The sequence below is a fragment of the Peromyscus californicus genome, unplaced genomic scaffold (genome assembly GCF_007827085.1).
Source record: "Peromyscus californicus insignis strain IS unplaced genomic scaffold, ASM782708v3 Scaffold_5__1_contigs__length_169319896, whole genome shotgun sequence".
Taxonomy (NCBI): domain Eukaryota; kingdom Metazoa; phylum Chordata; class Mammalia; order Rodentia; family Cricetidae; genus Peromyscus; species Peromyscus californicus.
Genome location: NW_026294573.1, coordinates 139646042 through 139666737, shown reverse-complemented (window position 1 = coordinate 139666737; position 20696 = coordinate 139646042). Strand labels below are relative to the sequence as shown.

The 20696-nt window shown below is 45.1% G+C and overlaps 1 protein-coding gene and 1 long non-coding RNA gene across 7 annotated transcripts in view; one reads left to right on the top strand and one right to left on the bottom strand.

Annotated features, from left to right (window-relative positions):
• LOC128097570 (uncharacterized) overlaps positions 1–1985 on the top strand; it is a 31331-nt gene extending 29346 nt beyond the window's left edge. For all 3 annotated transcript variants that reach the window (XR_008213904.1, XR_008213903.1, XR_008213902.1), the window contains one exon: positions 172–1985. This is a non-coding gene — a long non-coding RNA (uncharacterized LOC128097570). The remainder of the gene's footprint in view (positions 1–171) is intronic.
• A 2415-nt stretch (positions 1986–4400) lies between these two features.
• The window catches only part of Lyn (LYN proto-oncogene, Src family tyrosine kinase), a 124050-nt gene continuing 107754 nt past the window's right edge, over positions 4401–20696 (bottom strand). For all 4 annotated transcript variants that reach the window (XM_052717641.1, XM_052717642.1, XM_052717638.1 and 1 more), the window contains exons 11-13: positions 12743–12896; positions 10237–10368; positions 4401–5769 (exon numbers count right to left, since the gene is read on the bottom strand). In XM_052717641.1, coding sequence (XP_052573601.1) covers positions 5567–5769; positions 10237–10368; positions 12743–12896 — 489 coding nt within the window. In that variant the 3' untranslated portion in view covers positions 4401–5566. The remainder of the gene's footprint in view (positions 5770–10236; positions 10369–12742; positions 12897–20696) is intronic.

Sequence of the window (20696 nt, the reverse complement as noted above, 5' to 3'; positions counted from 1 at the left end):
GTGCCCTGCGTTTCAGGGAAGCCCTTTCTCAGTGCCTCACTCCCCTTAGAATGACCTCACACTTTCTGCCTGTTTTTGTTTTATCTGCCATTGCTGTGCTTGTCACCACTAAGCAGGCAACTTAAGGCGAAATGTTCCTGTCCCTCACGTATCCACTGGTTTCTCCCACAGGGAAGTGTCTGCGGAAACAGTGCCGAGTGACTGCCATTGGCCCAAAGAGAGCCACAATTACAGTGTGAAGTACGCTGGCATGAAGAGATTGGGGTGATGACTTAAATATCTTTTTAACATAAAAAATTCAAGACAATGGGCAAACAATTTAAAAGTTTTCATTGTTCTATCTCATGCAATCAACGGATGCAGACTCCTAATGTGACTCCTATCCCTTCAGGAAAATCCAATTACCCATATCAACTCCATTCTGGGCAGTTATGATCTAAGGACCTGCCATGCGTTCAGCACAGAACCGCTACTCTTCCCCCGCTGACTCCAGGTGGCAGAAGGCATGTCTCCATATGCAGCCCTTTCGAGCTCCGTTGGCACCTGGCCTGCACTTCACCTTGGCTCCCAGAGAGCTTGTGGTCAGTCCACACCACATTTCCCCGACTGAACTGCCATGGACCGAACTTCCCGTGAGCATTTGTTATGCTAATCAGAGCGTGTTATTTCAGAGGAGTGTGACTACTTTGCCTCTCTGAACATGGTTGCCTCAGGGGGGGTTTGAGCAGCCAGCATCTGGTTGTGCCATCTGAATGCAATAAGGCACTGACACTAAAGCTCTTGCATTCCTCAAGCTGCCGAGGAACAGGCCTGTAACTTCATCCACAATTCTGAAATTCCCAAACCCCCAAACAAAAAAGTAGTCAAAAACTCACCTGGTGGCAAAAACGGATCTGAATCTATTCATAGGCTACATTCCACCTATTCTGAATGTCTAGGGATTTCTTCCTCACAGAAATGCCTTATTTAATTAAATTTTGTTAGTGTTCACTAATGTTTTACCAGTAAATATTCAGCATATTAATTGCACTAGCCCCCCCCTCAAAAAAAAAAAAAGAAAAAAAGAAAACAAAACAACAAAAAACCCTGAAGTTGAAATCCAGTCTAAGGGCAGCCGCTAGGGGATAAGACTAAAAACAAACAGAACTTAAGTTATCCTTCTGGCCTTGGGACATGGCATCTCTGGTGCAGAAAAGGTGAACTTCAACTCTAGCTCTGAATTAAGACTATACTTTGACAATCTAGATTATTCCTAATGTCTTTCCAACAACCTAGAGATGAATGCCATAGAAATCGCTAATTGCTATTTCCACACCCAAGGAAATGCGATCACACTGTGGCCACCCCAGGAACTCTGTGGCACTTTTAACATGCCTATGTAAAGTATTTAACAGACTCATAAGAGCACAGGAAATTAGGGTTAGTGGGTTACTTAGCTGGTTAAAGCTTCATGTGACCTGATGATGCACGCTGGACTACCTGAGTTACATCGCTAGGACCTACAGAAGGTGGAAGAAGACACCATCAAGTTGTCCTCTGACCTCAACATGCAATCACGGCACTTGTCCCCACATGCGCTCTCTCTGTCTCTCTCTGTCTCTGTCTCTGTCACACACACACACACACACACACACACACACACACACACACACACGCAGACACACACCAAAAGCCTAGGAAACTAAATTGGAAAGCTTTCCACATAGCTGTCTAAACTTGCTGAAACAAATGTTATCCATTTTAATACATCCTCCTCATAAAATGAACCAAAATACTAGCAAAACATTTAATTTGAAAACTACAATCCCTACAAATTGTGTTTTAAAAGCATATTGGAGCCGGGCGGTGGTGGCGCATGCCTTTAATCCCAGCACTCGGGAGGCAGAGCCAGGCGGATCTCTGTGAGTTCGAGGCCAGCCTGGGCTACCAAGTTAGTTCCAGGAAAGGCGCAAAGCTACACAGAGAAACCCTGTCTCGAAAAACCAAAAAAAAAAAAAAAAATAAAAAAATAAATAAAAAATAAAATAAAATAAAATAAAAAGCATATTGGTGAATTTAATGCTTACATGACATTTTATGAACTTTGAGACAGAATTTTGGTATGTGGCTGTGGTGATTTGAGCCAAATGGCCTCCATAGGCCCATAGGGAAATGTGGCCTTGTTGGAGGAAGCGTGTCACTGGGGGCTGGGTTGTGAGGTTTAGAAGCTCACTTCTCCTTCCTGCTGCCTGAAGATCCAGATGTAGAACTCTCAGCCCCTTTCCAGCACCACATCTGCTTAACTGCCACCATGCTTCCCACCATGATAATGGACGAACACTTTGAACTGTAAGCCAGCCCCCAATTGAATGTTTTTCTTTATAAGAGTTGCTATGGTCATAGTGTCTCTTCACAGCAACAGAATCTATAACTAAGACAGTAGCCCAGGCTAGCCTCAAAACCTGGCTTGCATGACCTTTTCTATACACAAAAAATTACTTAGGGAAATTTCTCCTCACATCTATGTGGACTTTAGTGGATCATTCTGAAATGTATACCCTTGCCAAACAGAACACCCAACTGAATCAGGGCTAATGTGCTATGAAGAGTCTTAATCATTTGATTTCATGTGGTAGATGCTCCCCAGTGGCCTAGTGGTGAAATTCAGTCCTCTCATTTTATATCATAAGGAAATAACATGGAAAACAAACAAAAAAAACCCAGTTTAGTCCTTCAATGTTGAATGAATGTGATCCCTCAGTCATGAAATTAGATCTTTCAAGAATTTCAGGGCTATTGTGTGAGCTGGGGAAAATTCTGATAAGGTGCCAAAGGTTAAAAAAAAAAGCCTTGAATGAATGGTGGGTGTGCTTAGAATAAACATTTCTTTCAGTAAAAATAGCCACACTCACCTGCACGAATCTAGAAGGTTTGCCAAGTGAAAATGTGGAGTTGCCTTCCACTGGCCTAAAGGAGAGAGGATAGGAAGCCACCGGGAGAAGGTGGGAACAGGAGAAGGTGGGAACAGGGGAAGGTGGGAACAGGGGAAGGTGGGAACAGGAGAAGGTGGGAACAGGAGAATGTGGCCACAGGGGAAGGTGGGAACAGGGGAAGGTGGGAACAGGAGAAGGTGGGAACAGGAGAAGGTGGGAACAGGAGAAGGTGGGAAAGCAGCTCCACCTGAGCGACGCTTTCAGCTGAGAAAATGGGAGACATTTACCAGCTGGTTGTGGAGGCTGGTCACAAAAATCAGAGGACCTGGCAGTCAGCGGTGGGATGAGCATTTTATTTAATTCAACTGAGTTGTACAGGTGGCGTTTCCCACTGCAAACTTTTTGGCAGCTGTGGCTCTTGGATGCCATTTATAAAGGGGTAGAAGATGTTATAACTGTAATTGTTTCTTTGATGTAACCACTATGTGACTATAGAAAAAGTGACCACTCCTTTTATTTTTTTAATCTCTTTGTCTCTCTCTCTCATGTCTGTGTATGATGTGTGTGTGTGTGTGTGTGTGTGTGTGTGTGTGTGTGTGTGTGTACATTATACTGTGGATGTGTGTGCACATGTGTGTGGTCAGGCTAGCTGGACTTTCAGCTTCTAGGGACTCTCCTGTCTCTCACTCCCACTTCCCAGTAGGAACGCTGCAATTGCAGACAATGCCTTACTTTTACAAGGGTCTGGGATGTGAATGCCATCCTCAGACATGCTTAGCAAGCACTCTACCCAATGCACCATCTCCCCACTTCTGCCCAGTACACCTGCTAGCTCCTCATGAAGTGAGCATGTGGAAGAAAGGATCAATACATGATGGAGGAGAGAAGCCAGGTGGAAAATGGAAGCAGAATTGAGAGAAGTAAGACAAGGTAAAAATTCATTCTTAGGAACTTTTTAGAGCTTTCTTTAGCTTGAGGACTCTTTGCACGTCCTTTCCATGAAATAGCTTGGACAACACAGGTGAGTTCTGAAATGAGTGTGTGAGAGTGTGTGTAGGGAAGGGTGTTAGAGAACCTGCTATTGTACATCAAGCGACCAAACATGCACACGCAGTGTTTATAAATGGGGCACTTGGAAATGAAGGGCTCAAGAATGCTTTGAAAGGATATTATTTTAAAAATCAGGAAAAAGACAAATTAAAGTTTAAGGAAAATTAGAATATTCAATTCATTCTCCTAAGCATCTTGCTAAAATCAATATACAAATTACAATTTTAATGGTGTCTGCAAAGCCTGTTGGAAAACAGACCGTTGGGCATCCACCAGGCTATCACCTCTTCAGTCCTCCAACCTGCAATGCTCCGGCCATGGAGAACCACAAACTCATACCACGTGACTGTACAGAGTGACTTCTTGCCCTTTCTCCACCAATTGGCTCTTGTTTATACACTAACAAGAGTTGAAAATCTGAAACACAAGACAAAAGTCTCGAGATGTTATTGGGTGTATTAAAATAAAATCAAAAATAGAATTATTAAGTATGTACACAATAGCATAAGTGAAAGGGGCAGACACAGTGGTTTCCAATTGGAGTTTACAACAGAAAATCCAGATAACAAAGCTTCTCAGGTCTGCTGGAGGCTTCTCCATGGTTACCTCCATCCTACCTGGAGCTGTAAATAGTCTCTCACGCATCTTACACAATTTAGGAAAGATTACAGAATCACAAAAATAGCCCCAAACATGGCATTTTTAACTTCTTAGAGTACAGGTAAAGTATATGATTCATAAAATGTTCAAGTCGTCTGAGGCAATGAAAGAAATGCTTTACATTTTGGGAAGGCCTTGTAAAGTCCAAACAGATTAGAGTTACAGTTCTCCCAAAGGACCCCGTCAAAAAAGCCTTTAGAGAATCCTGTAACTGAAATACCCACACCATTAAAAACATTCCTCCACAGGGCAGAACCCAAGGCTCTCCTGCCTTCTCTGGGAGGTGTGGGAGGTGGTGTAGCTCCAAAAGGCTCCATTCAGCAGTGGTCGATCTGCATGCTCACACACCATGCTCCTTCCTGCAGGACTAGCGGGCCCTACCTCCTGTCCAGTCATCTCACCACAAAGGCAAATGTTTAACAGTCTCAGACTGGAATAGGGGTGGGGCGGGGTGAGGGTGGGGGTGAAGGGGTGCTGGGGAGGAATTAAATCTCCAAAGCAAAAACATTCAAGTTTAGAAAAGACATTTTAAAGCTAGTGGCTTCACGTGTAAAACCTAACAGACTGGATTAGTAGTTTTTAAAAAAATAAGCCAAAGCATCCAGAAGGTCAGGGAACATCTTGTGCATGGGGTTATTTTCGCCAAGTGAGTTTAGTTCTTGCTGCATCTAGGAATTTGTTGCAACAGTCTCTGAACCTGAGTCACTTAGCCCATGTAGAGCCAGTGTGGTGCATATTGGAGAGAGTATTGTATTTTGACTCTGGTCCCACTGAGCAGTGGCCACCCATTTAAGAAACAGCATCTCAAGTCTAGGGTGTTCTTCCTGAGTTAATTCGGCCTGTCCGTCAGGAACCAGGAACACAGAGGGTCCTGGCGTGAGATGATTAGCTGCGCCCGAAGGCTGCTTTTCCTACTAACTATGATGGGCAGGTCCTTGTGCCCACTATGGTTGCTGCTGATACTGCCCTTCCGTGGCGGTATAGAAATCATCCAGGACGCTCTGCAAATAGTCAAACGTTGGCCTCTCCTCTGCTTTTTCTTTCCAACACATTTTCATGATGTCATAGAGCTCATCTGGGCAGTTCTCCATGCGTGGCATCCGGTAGCCCTGCGAAAGTGCACTCATGACGTCGGCATTGGTTCTCCCTAAGGCAAAAACAAACAAAAGCCGCCATGTTGAGTTTAGTAGCCCAGCCCAAAGGCAGAACATGGCAGGGGCCCGGCTTGCTGTTGGCTTCCTGTGACCAGGACTGAAAAGAGCTTCCATGAATCTACTTGTGGGTTGGAGTATGTTCACTTCCCCAGACTGGGGCAGTAATTGAAGATAAGGCCCATACAGAGGTGATTAAATTAAAATGAGCCTTGTAGGTGGGTCTTAATCCAATGTGACCTGGATCATTCCGAGAAGAGGTGATGAAATCACGGACACACAGAAGTCCATATAATGCCGACTGGACCAGACAGCCATCTACTAGACCTCAGATGAAATTCACTTTCCCAACTCTTGACTTTTTAGATTCTTCAGGATCCACAACAGTGTGGAATTCCTGCTGCTTTAGGTCACCTGGTGCACAGTGTTTGGTATGCCTTTCTCAGCAAATTAAGACAGAGAAGGAACTCTGCAGGCAACTTGATAGGTATGTTCTATGAGTATGTGTGTCAAGAAGGCATCAATTTGCAAAGGCAAACTCAGGCATACCACAGAGCCATCATGACCTGAATTAGACTCCCAGAGTCCACCTAAAAAATCAAGCAAGTGGTACACATGTGTAATCCAAACTCTGGGGGCATCGGGGGTGGGGTGGTGGGGGTGGTGGGGGGTGGAGGGCAGCGGGGGTAAGACTAGCAGATCTCTGGGGCTTACTAGCCTGCCAGCCTGGCCTACTTGGTGAATTCCAGGCTGAGGGAGAGACTCTGTCTCAAGTAGACATCACTGAAGAATGACCCCCAATGTTGCCCTCTGACCTCTACAAGCATGTGTACACATGTGTTCCTGCACTCATACACACACATGCACTTGCACACCTGTAAATAACTCCCTCACATTCACATGCACGCACATATATACAAATCAATATTGGACTTGGCTGACCTTTTACATTAACCATATCAGCCCAATATTTACCCTCAGTTCCCCCTTTGGTAGGGCAGATTCTTTTTAGCACCTAGAAAAATTAAAAATATCTTGCACATATCTCATACTTTGAGACCCCGCAGCCCTTCACTGGCTCTCCCTCATAGAATAGAGGTGCTAAGGAGCCTCTCCTGATGTAAACCTCTGAAAGAGTGATTGCTCCTGCCTCGCAGGAGCCCTGGTCTCTAAATGGAAAGAATCAAATAAGCATTATAATAGTTTGTATCTCTTTTCTAAAATTTCATTTATTATGTGTATGGGTGTTTTGCCCAAGTGTGTGTCTGTGGTATCTCATGTATGTAGTGCCTGACGACGCCAAAGGAGCATATCAAATTCCCTGGGTCTGGAGTTACAGACAGTTGTGAGCTACCACATGGGTGCTGGGAATTGAACCCTGGGTCTCTGGAAAAGCAGTCAGTGCTCTTAATTGCTGAGCCATCTCTCCAGTCCCTTTCCTCCATTTGTATCTCTTGCAAGTTGTTTACCTGGGGAATTAATTTTCCTCAAGTCTACCCACGAAATGCCACTTTTCTATCTGTCTCCTGGAGTCCTCTGAGTAAAAGATTTCCAGTTCTTTTTGCCCAGCCAATGAGCAGGTAGGCATCACTTTCTGTAATTGGAACTTGGGACTCCACAAAATTACGTGACTCTGACTATTGGGTCCATTTCTGAAGAAATGTCTGGTTTTCCTTCTGCTTAAAGTTCTAGGGTGCTATCGGGAGCGAGGTGGCACTTGGGATGATGTAAATAGCAATGGGGTTGCAAGCTTGGCAGGAATATCTCATTCACTTCCTTCCTGAAGAATCCTTTGTTACATAAAAGGTCAGATGCCCACAGAAGATAAAATGCTTTAGGGTCTCCTGAACCTCCCTGCAGATGTTCTCTTCCTTATGTTCTCTTAACTCTGCATGTTCTCTTAACTCTGCAGAGCATCCTCAATGCTGCAGACCAAAGATAGCACACTCCACCCTGCCTGGGAAACCTGGTTTGATAAGAGAAGAAAGAAGAACCTGAAACCCACCTTTTTATGATTGAGTGAACCAACACATGAAGCAAGCCATGATACGGCAAGACTTCTAGAAGAATGGAGATGAGAGGCAGACCTCCACTGCACCCTAAACTCATAGTTGCTACTTAGCTTGTGGCTAGGCTAAAGAATGCAAATGCCCGTTGGCTGGAGGCCTCCAGCCTTTCATGCTGCATCCTTCATTCTTTCCACAGTGCTTGCTACTAATTACCATGGGTCATGAGATAGCACTAAGTTCTGAGGGGTGCAGAGAGATGGTTAACATGGAGAGCTGTCCACAGGTGACAGAGAGCCCAGAGGGAAAGATGCTCTCACTTGGGGACACAGGGGAGATGATATCCAGAGAGCAGGAAGTGGCATCCAGAGAGCAGCAATTAGCAGAAACTCCAAGCTGGTCAAAGCGCATGGAAAGGAAGAAGGTGTGCACAGAGATGAGAGGAGAGATTGGGGGTTGATGACAGCAGAGGCACCCAGCAAGAAGGTGAATTGTCTTCTCTAAGCATCATTTAAGGTCCAGCAGGTAGTCACAGTAGGAGGGATCTTAAAATTTGGGTTCACACGTGGTTGGAAAAAGCCAGAAGTGACATGATGACATCATGCAAATGACGCAAAAACCTTGTGTCATTTTCAAGCCTAATGTCTTTATAAGAGTAAAGCAAAGTGAAGGGCCATGTGCAGAGACCCCTCTCTTCTCTTCATAAAAACCATATAGAAACATAACCATAAGTTTGGTTTTAAGACAAAAGACGAGGCTCTTTTCCTCCCCTCGCATTTCCCCTAAAGTTCACCCCAAAGCAAACAATAGTGAAAAAGAGAACGAGAAATAGAAACATAGACTCCACCTTTGATGAAGCTCAGAGACACCCGGCAGCCAGAGAGAGGCAGAGATGACCTGAACCAAGGGGCGGAAAGTGCAAGCAAAGTGCCCACAGAAGAGAACAGCAACAGGTGTGTTGGCCCATCCTGACACACCCTGGCAAGTGGAGGGTCAAACACCTGACAAAGGCAGGAGAGGTCAGTGGTCACAGACAGCATGGTACCCAGAGCCCTTCTGCCTGTGCCCATGTTAGTGCTGCAAACAGTGCTTGGGCTGGGTATGGTATGTCCTCCTGAAACTCACGTTGAGGACTGAAGGGTATTCTGAAAGTATCATGAAGTAGGCTCTGTAGAAGAAGGCTAGGTTGGTAAGCAAGATGGATGCCTTCCTCACAGGAACCAGTGCTTGCTCTTGAGGGCCCACATTAGTCGCCAGGAGGGAGTTTATAGGAAGTGAGGCCATTCCCTCTACTTGGTTCATTCTGCATGAGCCTGCTTGCCCTTCCACTTTCCACCATGCATTGAAGCCATACAAGTTCCTCACCATGTGGCAGCAAGCTCCTGAGGCCAAAGTGTTGGATCCCTGGGACCAGTCCCAGGGATCCCAGCTATAGATAGTTGTGAGCTGTGTGTAATGGTAGTCAAATCCAGGTCCTGCGGAAGAGCAGCCAGTGCTCTGAACTGCTAAGTCTTCTCTCCAGGCACTAAAAATTTAACTTTAAATTCATCTTATTCACACAGTTATTACTGAAAGACACTAATGCTGTGGGATGTTCTGTATGCTGTGAATCTATGTTGCTCTGATTGGTTGATAAATAAAATGCTGATTGGCCGGTAGCCAGGCAGGAAGTATAGGCAGGGCAAGCAGAGAGGAGAATTCTGGGAACAGGAAGGATGAGTCAGGAGATGCGAGCCTGCTGTACAAGGAGCAGCATGTAATGGCACACAGGTAAAGCCACGGAACACATGGTGACATGTAGATTAACTGAAATGGGCTGAGTTTAAGTGCAAGAGCTAGTTAGTAGTTAGCCTGAGCTAATGGCCGAGCAGTTTTAATTAATATAAGCCTCTGTGTGTTTACTTGGGCCTGAGCGGCTGCAGACCAAGTAGGACACAGGAAAACTTCCAGCTAAACACTAACGAGAAATTGGGAATTTGAGAAGGACTCTCCTTCATATCAATACAGACTCTGAAGGAGGGCAGGCCAGGTAGAACAGTGCGATTCCGGTGTAGATATTGAATGATGTCCTTAGTGATACCCTAAGTTAAGATCAGAGGAGTTCTCCTGAAGAAAGGGACCCTCCCACCCTGTTCAGGTCTCACAACAAGCAGAAGATGTTGAAGACCCTGGTTTCTTGTACATTCTGTTCCATCTGGAGTCCTGCCTTGGAGGAGGAGCATCAGTGCCTAATGGGCCTCATTTAAGCACCTAGAGCAGTGCCAAGTGCAGACAAAGTAGTAAGTGCTAGACTTGGTGAAGGGAGAGTAAGATAAAGGCCAAGAAGCATCTACACATCTTTCAGAAAGATTTTCACAAAAGATAAGGACCCCAAACTTGTTGGAAGCACTAATGTCTTTAGGCTGCTTAATTCTTCCTTCACACAGAACACTTGAGTGGGAAGTAGGTAAGCAATACCTGGGTAGGGAATTTTCCCATAGGTGACGATTTCATATAGGAGAATTCCAAAAGACCACACGTCAGACTTGATAGTGAAGCAGCCGAAGTTGATGGCCTCTGGAGCCGTCCACTTGATGGGGAACTTAGCACCTGGGGAGGGAGACACAGGCTCTTACTCAGAGCTCAAGCTAGAAGGTCATGGGTCATTCTCTCCTCTGAGTTTTTAGAAAGTCATGTTATTTATTTGGAATAGATAAAATACGTGCACAATCAAAATGGACACGGTGTCAAATGTCATTCGGATATGTTCACCTCCCTCTTGTGTTTTCCTTTGGGCCCTCCCTCCTTTAGAAGTACACTTTCTTCTGGAGCCTCTAGAGGGCACTGTAACTGGCCTAACTTTAAACACAAAAGGATATGACATACACTGTAAAGATTTTTTACTTAGTGTGTATGTTTGCCTTTCAAACCAGACTCTTCAGCATGATCTTCAGTGTAGACATTTTATCTAGAGTCAAGCAAGCTGGTGTGCACCTGCAGTTCCAGCTGAGATGGAAGGATCTCTTGATCTTAGGAGTTTAAAACCAACCTGGACAGTCAAGTAGGACTCCATCTCAAAACACTAAACCAAACAAACATAACAAAATGTCTTCATTGACCCTTCCCCACAAAACAGTTCAGATTTTTCCTCAATGAATTCATTCTATGTTTGCATAGATAGATCTTTTATTTCATTTAAATTTATCTATTTAATTTTTAGTCCTGGGGATCAGATCCAAGTCCTCATGCATGCTAAATACACACTCAACACTGAACTATACCCACACCCAGAACATATATATGTATATATCATATATATATATATATATATATATATATATATATATATATATATATATTAATGCATATGCTTTTGTGGACTAATTCTAAGCTTGTGCCCAGGCAATCACAGATGCTGCTCCAAATGGCCTGCTCCCTTCTTCCATTGACAACTCATATTAGATGGTCAGAACTGAGCACAGTTATCTACTTAGAATGAGACTGTGATGGAATGAGGTTCCTATGAATTGCTGGTGAGGCTGAGGGATCAGAAATAGGCAGATGCAGTTAGGGAAATATATAGGGTCCCTTGAGGAAAGCAAGACCTATCATAGACTCCAGCATCATGGAACTGCTAGGAGTTTGTAGCCATCACTTGAAAACATTGCCTTTACTATGTTTTTGCATGAGGTTTCTTCTGCAGTGTCTTATAAAAACTGGAAGTCCCCACAAGAACAATAAAGAGTTGTGTGGCACCTGTGTGTGCTGGGCAGCATCATTAATTCTAGCATCATCCCTCGACAACCTGGAGCAGTGGTGCATGAGGGAGGGAGGAAGAGAGGCTGGGACCGTCTCTAGGTTACTGCTCCTTGTCTGGTGTAATCTTAGTAAGTTCCATACAGTCTTTGTGCCCATATGTAACGCAGACCCCGAGATCAGCATGCCCGTCATATTTGCAGAACAGTTGTTTTTCAAAGACTCAATCCTTGTTTGTGTCAACAAAACCAGTAGACTCAATTCTCACTCATGTACTCTGAGGCTGGATCCCCGGGTTCGAATCCTGGCTCAGCTCCTTACAGAGGGCTCTCTGGGGCTGCAGAGCCTCTGAGGTCCCTCATCTCTGCTCTGCAGCATAGAATGTGATATAACACTGCTGCGGGTCAGGGAAGCACACAGACTGCATTGGTGAGTGAGGAAATCTGCCTTACAAGGTAAGCAAAGAATCTTAATTTTGATAAATTTAGTTTTGTCAAATTTGATTAACTGAAATACAAGGCTGGGAGTGTGGTACACACACCAGCACTTGGGAGGCTGAGGTAGCAGGTTTTACAGTTTGAGGCCAGCCTGGGTTACACAAGACCTGGCTGCAACTCAGTGGTAGAGCACGAACTAGCCTTGCAAGCATGAGACCCTAAACCCCCAGTCCCAAAAAGTAAAACAGACACCCCCCTCATCTAAAAAACAACAAAGAAAGGTTGACGCTACTGTTTATGGGCCTTGTTAAAGTGTTAAGTGGCATTAGCCAAGAGAGAACTACTTAAAAAGTAAACTACAATTGTGGCACAACTTGAATAGTGTACCAAATAAGTAGTTTTTCAAAATGATGTTTTCTTCTTCTTCTTGTTTTTTTTTTTTTTGTAAATGCTTTGTTTTAAAAAACAAAACCAAAAATGAAACAAGACAGTAAGAAAATAATTAAATATTTCTTGTTATGTATTTTTTTTTAGTTCTTTGTATATTCTAGATATTAACCCTCCATCAGATATGTAGACAGTAGATTTTCTCCCCTCACCAGACCATCTAATCATATACGTATTGGTTACACAGCAAGACCCCGCCTTGAAAGCGGAGGCAAGGTAATCCATGGGAACAGAGGGAAGAGATGGTGGGATGGGGGTTGAGACAGGAGGGCGTCAGGGTGAAAGGTGCTGAAAGAACACTGCATACTTGCATACACACGGCCTCTGTAACCCAGTCTACACACCTTCCCTCGCTGTGTACTCATTGTCTTCGATTACTCTTGCAAGGCCAAAATCTGCAATTTTGCACATGAGTGAATCCGAGACCAGGACATTAGCTGCTCGAAGGTCGCGATGAATGTAGTTCTTCCGCTCGATGTATGCCATGCCCTCTGCGATCTGCAAAAAGAATGGGCTCAGGTTTGTATTTTAGGTAAGCTGTCATGGTTGACCATCAAGAAAAACTAAAGAACCCTTGAGTTTTGAGATCCTTTCATGTGCATTACTCTGATTGATCAAGTTTTTAAGATAGTGATAAACTCACTCTCAAGTCCTTTCTAAAATATGCCCCCAACTTCTCTAATGATGGCAACTTTAAAAAAGATTTTTTTTTTCCAAGACAGGGTTTCTCTGTAGCTTTGGAGCCTGTCCTGGACTAGCTCTGTAGACCAGGCTGGCCTTGAACTCACAGAGACCGGCCTGCCTCTGCCTCCCAAGTGCTGGGATTACAGGCGTGCATCACCACCACTCGGCTCTATTTTTTAAAGTGTATTTTTTTAACCTGTAAAACCTGCCCATACTCATGTGCAGATGTCATTGTGTTAAACTCAATGAGGAAACATGATCTGGATGTTTGTGTCCCCCAGCTTCATGACACCATAACCTTTAACGTGTTCGCATTCCTAAAGTTATTATGTCAGGGGTCAGGGTAGACTTGGTGCTCTTATACAAGAGGCCACAGAGAGCTTCCTGGTCCCTTCTATCTTGGGTGGCCGTAGCTATTAAGAGGCTGTCTGAAGGAGAACGGGCCCATGCCAGTCACTGAATGTGCTGACATTTGCTGTGGGATGTCCTGTATGCTGTAAATATATGTTGCTCTGATTGGTTAATAAATAAAGTGCTGATTGGCCAGTAGCCAGGCAGGAAGTATAGGTGGGACAAAGAGAGAAGAGAATTCTGGGAACAGGAAGGCTGAGTCAGGAGATGCTGCCAGCCACTGCCGCCATGAGAAACAAGATGTAAGGGACCAGTAAGCCACGAGTCACGTGGCAACTTATAGAATAATAGAAATGGGTTAATTTAAGATGTAAGAGCTAGTCAATAGTTAGCATGAGCTAATGGCCAAGCAATTTTAATTAATATGAGCTTCTGAGTGATTATTTTATAAGTGGGCTGCGTAACTGCAGGGCCCAAGTGGGACTGGAGAAAACTCCAGTTACAGATGTTTTTTCCTGGATGTCCCTAGAACTGTGGCAAATAAATGCCTGTTGTTTGAGCCATTCAGCCCATGGCATTTTGTGGTAGAAACCAGAACTGAGACAACAGAAAGAAGAAAGTAATGTGCTAACACAAATACATTAATAAGGCATCAGGAAAGGATGTGAGGGATGTGCTGGTTAGCAAGATCCTCTCTGTCAGGCTGAGGAAGAGGTGTGGTACCAGCTCTCCATGGCCTCTGAGCACAGTTCTTCAGGATGAACAGAATATATTGACAACAAAGCAAAACCATAGGCAAGAAGAGGAATTCAAACAAACAATAGCACAGAGAGGAGAGGTGACTACTTAGTGTGCCAGGAGAAAATGTGGCACAGCTCCAAAATCAAAATCAGTTAAAGGAGTGTACCGCCAAATTACACAGTCAAGGATAAGGAAGGAAGCAAACGCGTGCGTGCATGAGAGAGAGAGAGAGAGAGAGAGAGAGAGAGAGAGAGAGAGAGAGAGAGAGAGAGAGAGAGAGAATGTGTGTGTAAGAGAGAGAGTTAGAGGAAGTCACCTCTAATTAGGATTATTTCTGAACAGAGCACATTGATTCTGCCAGATTTTGAGTTGAATTGCAGCAGCTCAGCTGGGAGGACCTGACTTCCCCGTCCTCTTCCCCCTCCACTGCTCAGCAAAGGAGCAGCTCTTAAGTACTTCCTTTCCCTCTGGGCCACATCCTGGTTCCCCTTCCAGAGTCATCCAAGCACACAGGATCTCTCAGGTGTCATTCTTGTGGTCAGAAAAAGTCAAGAACAGTCAATACGTCCTGGAACTACTTTAAAGTCTAGTCAACCCAGAATTTCACTCCTGATGGCACCAAGGGACACTGTCCAAATTCTTTAACAATGCAGGCAAGGTCTTAGGGGACCTGACTCTGCTTCATCCTCCTGCCTCCTCACCATGACCACTCCCATAGTCTCCTGTCTACCATCCTCAAGCCTGTGCAGCTCCACAGTTCCCCATTCTAACCATGGGCCCACTCCCAAGTGTGTGCATCCCTGGTCACAACTGACACAGCTCCCCACTTCACCCATGTGTGACCACACCCGTGTGTGTATCCCTGGGCAGGTGAGCTGCATGTGCTGCCTCCATCCACCTCTAGACAGAGTTCAAAGCACAGAGGCATGGGAGCCTGACTTTGTAAGGCATTGTATTAAAGTGAAAATTGGTGAGCACACAAAGCAGAAACCAGCTGTTGACAACAGAAAAATGTGAGGCTGGTCCAGATGGCAATGACTGGGTGACCGGTCTCTGCTTTCCCCCACTCTCAACGGCCCTCGGCAATCAAAAGATACACCCTTATCTGGAAAATATTCAAAATAGCTTCAACAGGAAGTCCACAGAAGATGGTGAGAATGAAAGCCTCGGTGAGGGCATGCTGGCATGTGTGACTTCCTCTCAAAGACTCTGCACCCAGACCAGTGGGGCATGGCATAGAGAGCAGAGGGTGATATAACACGAGAGACTCTGCACCCAGACCAGTGGAGCATGGCATAGAGAGCAGAGGATGATATAACATGAGAGAGGCAGGAGTCAGGCCTCGGGTTCACTGTTTGCTAGCACATCAGCCTCAACCAGGTTTATTAGGAAAGGCCACTAAAGCTGGGGAAAGTAGAGTGTAGAGCGTGCTGGGCCTAAGCAGAAAAATGGGGGAAAGTGGTTGTTATACAACTGGCTGGAATGTTTGGGCCTGAGGCAGTGAGACGTCTCACTGAAATGAGCCAGAGGCAAGTTCACAAACAATTCACAGACAAGGGTCACAAACAATTCGTGAGCACAACTGACACTCTCTGGGCCGCTTCCTAGTCCTCCTTAATCACTGAACCTTTGTGAAATGCTGGGTTCACAGACACCTACCTAGCTCATGTTCTAATAGTTACACAGAACCTGGGGCAGGGGCGCAAAGGAACTGGGGCCGGCTGAAATGCCAACTTGGGCTTGAACTGAGGTGAAGAAACCTGTGTGGGACACACAGATGTGAGCAGCAGCACAGACGCAGCGGCTCACTTCACCCTCATGCTTGGCCATGGAGTTCCATGGTCAGCTCACTCTGAGAACATTCTAGGAACTTGCTAGGAAGGCTCCTATCACACTCAAGCTAGGTGCCTGCTGAGGGTTTCAGAGTGGTTCTCAGAAACAGTAACAGTCTTGAACAGGCCTTGCTTACTCTGGCTTTCTATTCCAGTCAGAGTGCTTTGTGGAGCTCAGCTTCTAGACAGTGGTATGGGTGTTACTGAGACAAGATTCTAAGCATAGCTCTAGCTGAGCTGTGTAAATAGTGGACACCCTAGCAAGGGGGAAAGCCACCAAACATCACAGCCCTTCTTTTCCAGTTCCCTCTCTTTAGTGCCCACCTCTACTGTGTTGTTCTTTTTGGCTTCTAAAAAGCAAACAAATAAACACAACTTTAGAATTATTATTATTTCTTTTACTTTAGCCAGAGCAAATCTTGCTATATTTGATAGCAGCAGGAAGAAACCAGAGCCTGTTTCCACTAGTCTAGTCTAAGAGGGAGGCTTTGTCCATAGGATACCTTCTTCCTCTTTCAGGACACTTAGCATTCAGCACTACAGAAAGAACTATCATAGAAATACATCAAATCAAGGCCTGGCTGTCCCAGGAGATCCCAAGAAAGAAGAGCCCAAGCCTCTCATTCCCTATGTCCCAACACCTCAGAAAAGCCACTGGTATGGCAACTACTGGAGATATCAAGTCTAGTGAGAAAGGATCTGTTTGACCCAGGAGATGGTTTTGTGGTGTTATGTTTAGGTATGTGATGATGATGATGATGATGTGGTGGTGGTATGAGGTAGAGGTGGTGGTGGTGGTAGTGGTGGTGGTGGTGATGGTGATGATGGTGGTGGTGGTGGTGGTGGTGGTGGTGGTGGTGGTGGTGGTGGTGGTGATGATGTGGTGGTGGTGGTGGTGATGGTGGTGGTGGTGGTGGTGATGGTGGTGGTGGTGGTGATGATGTTGATGGTGGTGGTGGTGATGGTGGTGATGGGGATGATGATGATGTGGTCAGGTGGTGGTGGTGGTGATGATGGTGGTGGTGATGGTGATGATGGTGATGGTGGTGGTGGTGGTGGCAGTGGCTATGGTGATATAATTATGACGACGACAGTTAGGTAGTGAGGGAGATACTAATAACCACCACTTCCTCTGCTACTAATTTTAAGCATTCATTGTGTTTTGCATTCTTTATGTTTAACTCATGTTTGTCCTTAATAACAACTAGGCACATTTTACTTCCACTGAACACGTGAAAATGAAGCTTAGAAAAGTTTAAAGACCCCATAAAACACCAGGGTGAAGGAAGCCCATGGAGATACACTCCATGACATGGACATCTGTCCAGTATGATGACTGTCACTTGAAAATGTTTATGATTGAAGCAAATGTTCCAGTTTCAGTGAAACACACCATTGCTGAGTGTGCGGCTCTCCCGGGAGGAAGGGCAGAGCTACCAGGCAAGGCAGAGAACTATGAACTACAGGGTCCACACCAGCTAGCAGCCTAGCCGCAGAAGGTAATAATGACGCTATGTGAGGTAAAGGACAGCTTGTCTTGCTGGCTGTGGACAGATTTGCAGTGTCAGGAACCGTGAGTCCTGAGATGCAGCCTCTCTAATGCACTAATGCACCATGGGAAGGAAGAGAGGCTTCAGAGTGCTCTCTTACCCATTCCCCAGTCCTGAGATGCAGCCTCTCTAATGCACCATGGGAAGGAAGAGAGGCTTCAGAGTGCTCTCTTACTCATTCCCCAGTCAGCTGACTCCTCAACCGACAGCAAGCCAGCTAGCTGAGCACCTTCAAGCACCAATCAGCTGAATGGCTTGCCCTTCATGCCCAGAGCCCAGAGCCCCAGGCCAGAGACAGGAAGTATTGGCCTCTAAGGGAAGTCATTCAAGGAGCTGCAACAGGCAGGAAACACCACTGCCTCTTCCAAGGAGAGACTCAGTTTTGGGGGCTGTAGGGTGAGCTGGGTCAGGGCTGGAACTCAGACTTTGGTCTGAATCTCAGAGGCCATTATGGACGGCTAGTCTGTCATGTTTTAGTATATTCATAGCTACACAGTTGCTTAGCAACAGGGGTCCATTCTGAAAAATCCATCATCAAGTGATTTTATCATTGATCAAGCATCATATACTATACTTACATAAACTAAGGTGGTGACATCATCACTAGGTGATATAATCTGTGACTACAGTTTTTATGCAGACTGTGGCTGCTGCAGAATTGTCATGCCAAGTACCATGGTGTGGCTTTTTAAACAAAGTGGTTCTTACAGCATGACAGTTCTTACTGTCTCATTTTCCTACAATTAGCACACACACAGCCTTGTAGGTTCACACACAGCCTTGCATGTACACACAGGGCCATACATGTGCACTCACAGCTTTATATGTACACACACAGCCTTACATGTACACATATCGCATATGGCCTTATATGGACACATAGAGCCTTACATGTACAACACATTTACGGTGGGCAGGGTGGAAATAGAATATCTTAGAGTCTAATTACTTTGCAAATAATTTTCTCCCAGGATGCAACTTCAAAAATGTTAAATCAGATTAAAGATTTTAGAAGAATCTTGCTTGGGCATGCTCACATAAATTCTCAATCTACTAACAATGCTTAAGTAGAAAACCTGTCTTCCCATTACCCAAAGAAGGGGGTGCACATTGTGTGCTGTCTCATCAGACCCCTTTACACTGTGTCAAGATCGGTCTGAGGAAGGCAGCACTGGTCCCTCTCCACTAATGAACTCGAGTTTCACATCACCATTGCACATACTGAACTCCACGCTGAGGCGTAGAGAACATTCAAGGCTCTCAGTGGCACACAAGAGGGCTTCTTTATGGAAATTTAACTCTAGTGGGAAATATCAATTATGTCTTCAAAGCCAGGCAGAACTCAAATAATTTTCCTTGCAGGTGGCTTACTTACTCATGATGATTGCTCCCAACTCAGTGATCCGCCTCCCTGTGAGGAACCTGCCAACCCCATCACCCCACACAGTGTAGCTTCTAGCTAGCTCCTACTGCATGATGGGTGGGATCCAGGAATTTCCTCACTTTGTCCTTCACGTGCTCAGCTGTCACCGAGAACCTTCCTGATGCTTCGCACAGATAATGAAGTGCCACATGGGTGGCTGGCTCCAGACTGTTGCTCCGGTGTCTCTGTCCATTCTAATTTCTACAGCTCTTGAGACCATCAGCAAATATCAGACAAAAGGTTGTTGTTGTTTGTAATAAGAAGCACCTCCACCAGAGTCAGCGGACTGAGGGAAAAAGGAATCAGGGCACCGCATGAAGGGCTGAATGCCTCTCTAGCAAAGTTAACTCTACTCAGGATATCCCAGCCTCAGAGAGAAGCCAGGACTGAAAAGGCAGCCCTCCTAAGAATGGGCTGTGGGAATACATCAGTCATCCAGATAAGCAGCGAGAGATACTAAACGAGGAGCCACCGAAGGGCTGGGAAGAAGGGCCCAGCCCTGTGCTGCCTCAGCTGCTCTATGGAGCAAGCTCACCTCACTTCCTAGAGTGCCACCTGCTTCCTCTGGCTGAAGAAAGGGTTCAGATAGTTAACTCTATGCCAAGGCACCAGGAGCCAATGGAGCAAAGTGAAAAGAGAAATGAGTAGCAACTGACATACATCACAATCTCTAAAGTGTCTTTTCCCAAGGGAGAAGCATGTAAAAACAAGATCAGAAAACAGTGAGTTTGCAAATAAAACAAGACAAGGACGAACAGCGCAGCATTTGTCTCATGGCACTCAACTACCATAGAGACAACGGAGAGTAATAGTCCTGATCCCCCATACTGGGTCCCTACACTGCAATCTATAATTTGGGTGAGGGAAGCATGGATCAGAAAGTCCATTCATTGCTGTTTACTTTGTGTGTGTGTGTGTGGAGGGGTGTCAAACTTTCTTGGAAATTTTAGTTTTATTTAGTTATAATATTCATATTTCCCAAGAAAAAACAGCTAAAAATAGTGAAATCTGTCCTTTGATATTGATGATGGTGATGACAACAGCTGTCATTTAACAACTTTTCCTTACCCTGACACTGCTAGACTTTTATAACAGTTGAAACTAGCCCACACAACAAAGAAGAGGAGCCAGAGTCCAGAGATCTGTCTCAAGGCAGGCCAGGATTTGAGTTCAGGTCTAGCGGGCTCCGTTTAAGCACACTGGCTTCTGCCTTACAAAACAGACTGTCCAGCAAGTCGGCAGCACAAATAGAGGAGGGAAAGAGAAAAAATATGATGAGATAAGTTAAAAGCCAATCAAGGCAAAACCTGCCATCTACAAGCTGTCCTCACCACTGAGGATGAGGGTGGAGAATGGCACACACCTACACAAAGCGGCTTCTGTAGCTGGTCAGAACGTAACCAGCTGACAACATGCAAGGATCTCTGAAGGACACAGCTTTCCAAGGGTGGCTTGACCAAGCAACTGATTGTATTTAAATTAGTATGTTACCATAAAAAAAAAATCACTTTCTTTAGGGAGTGGTGAGGAATTGTCAGTTATTTTTCTTAGACTTTCTCTTGCAAAATAACCCACATGACTACTTGACACTGCAATGAATCATGTAAACCAACAAGAAAAGAACCACTTCTAGAGAGGGACTGGGGACCTGAGCAGATGCAAACCAGAATGGTGGGTTGTTATTATTAAAACAGAATTATTACAGATTTCATACATT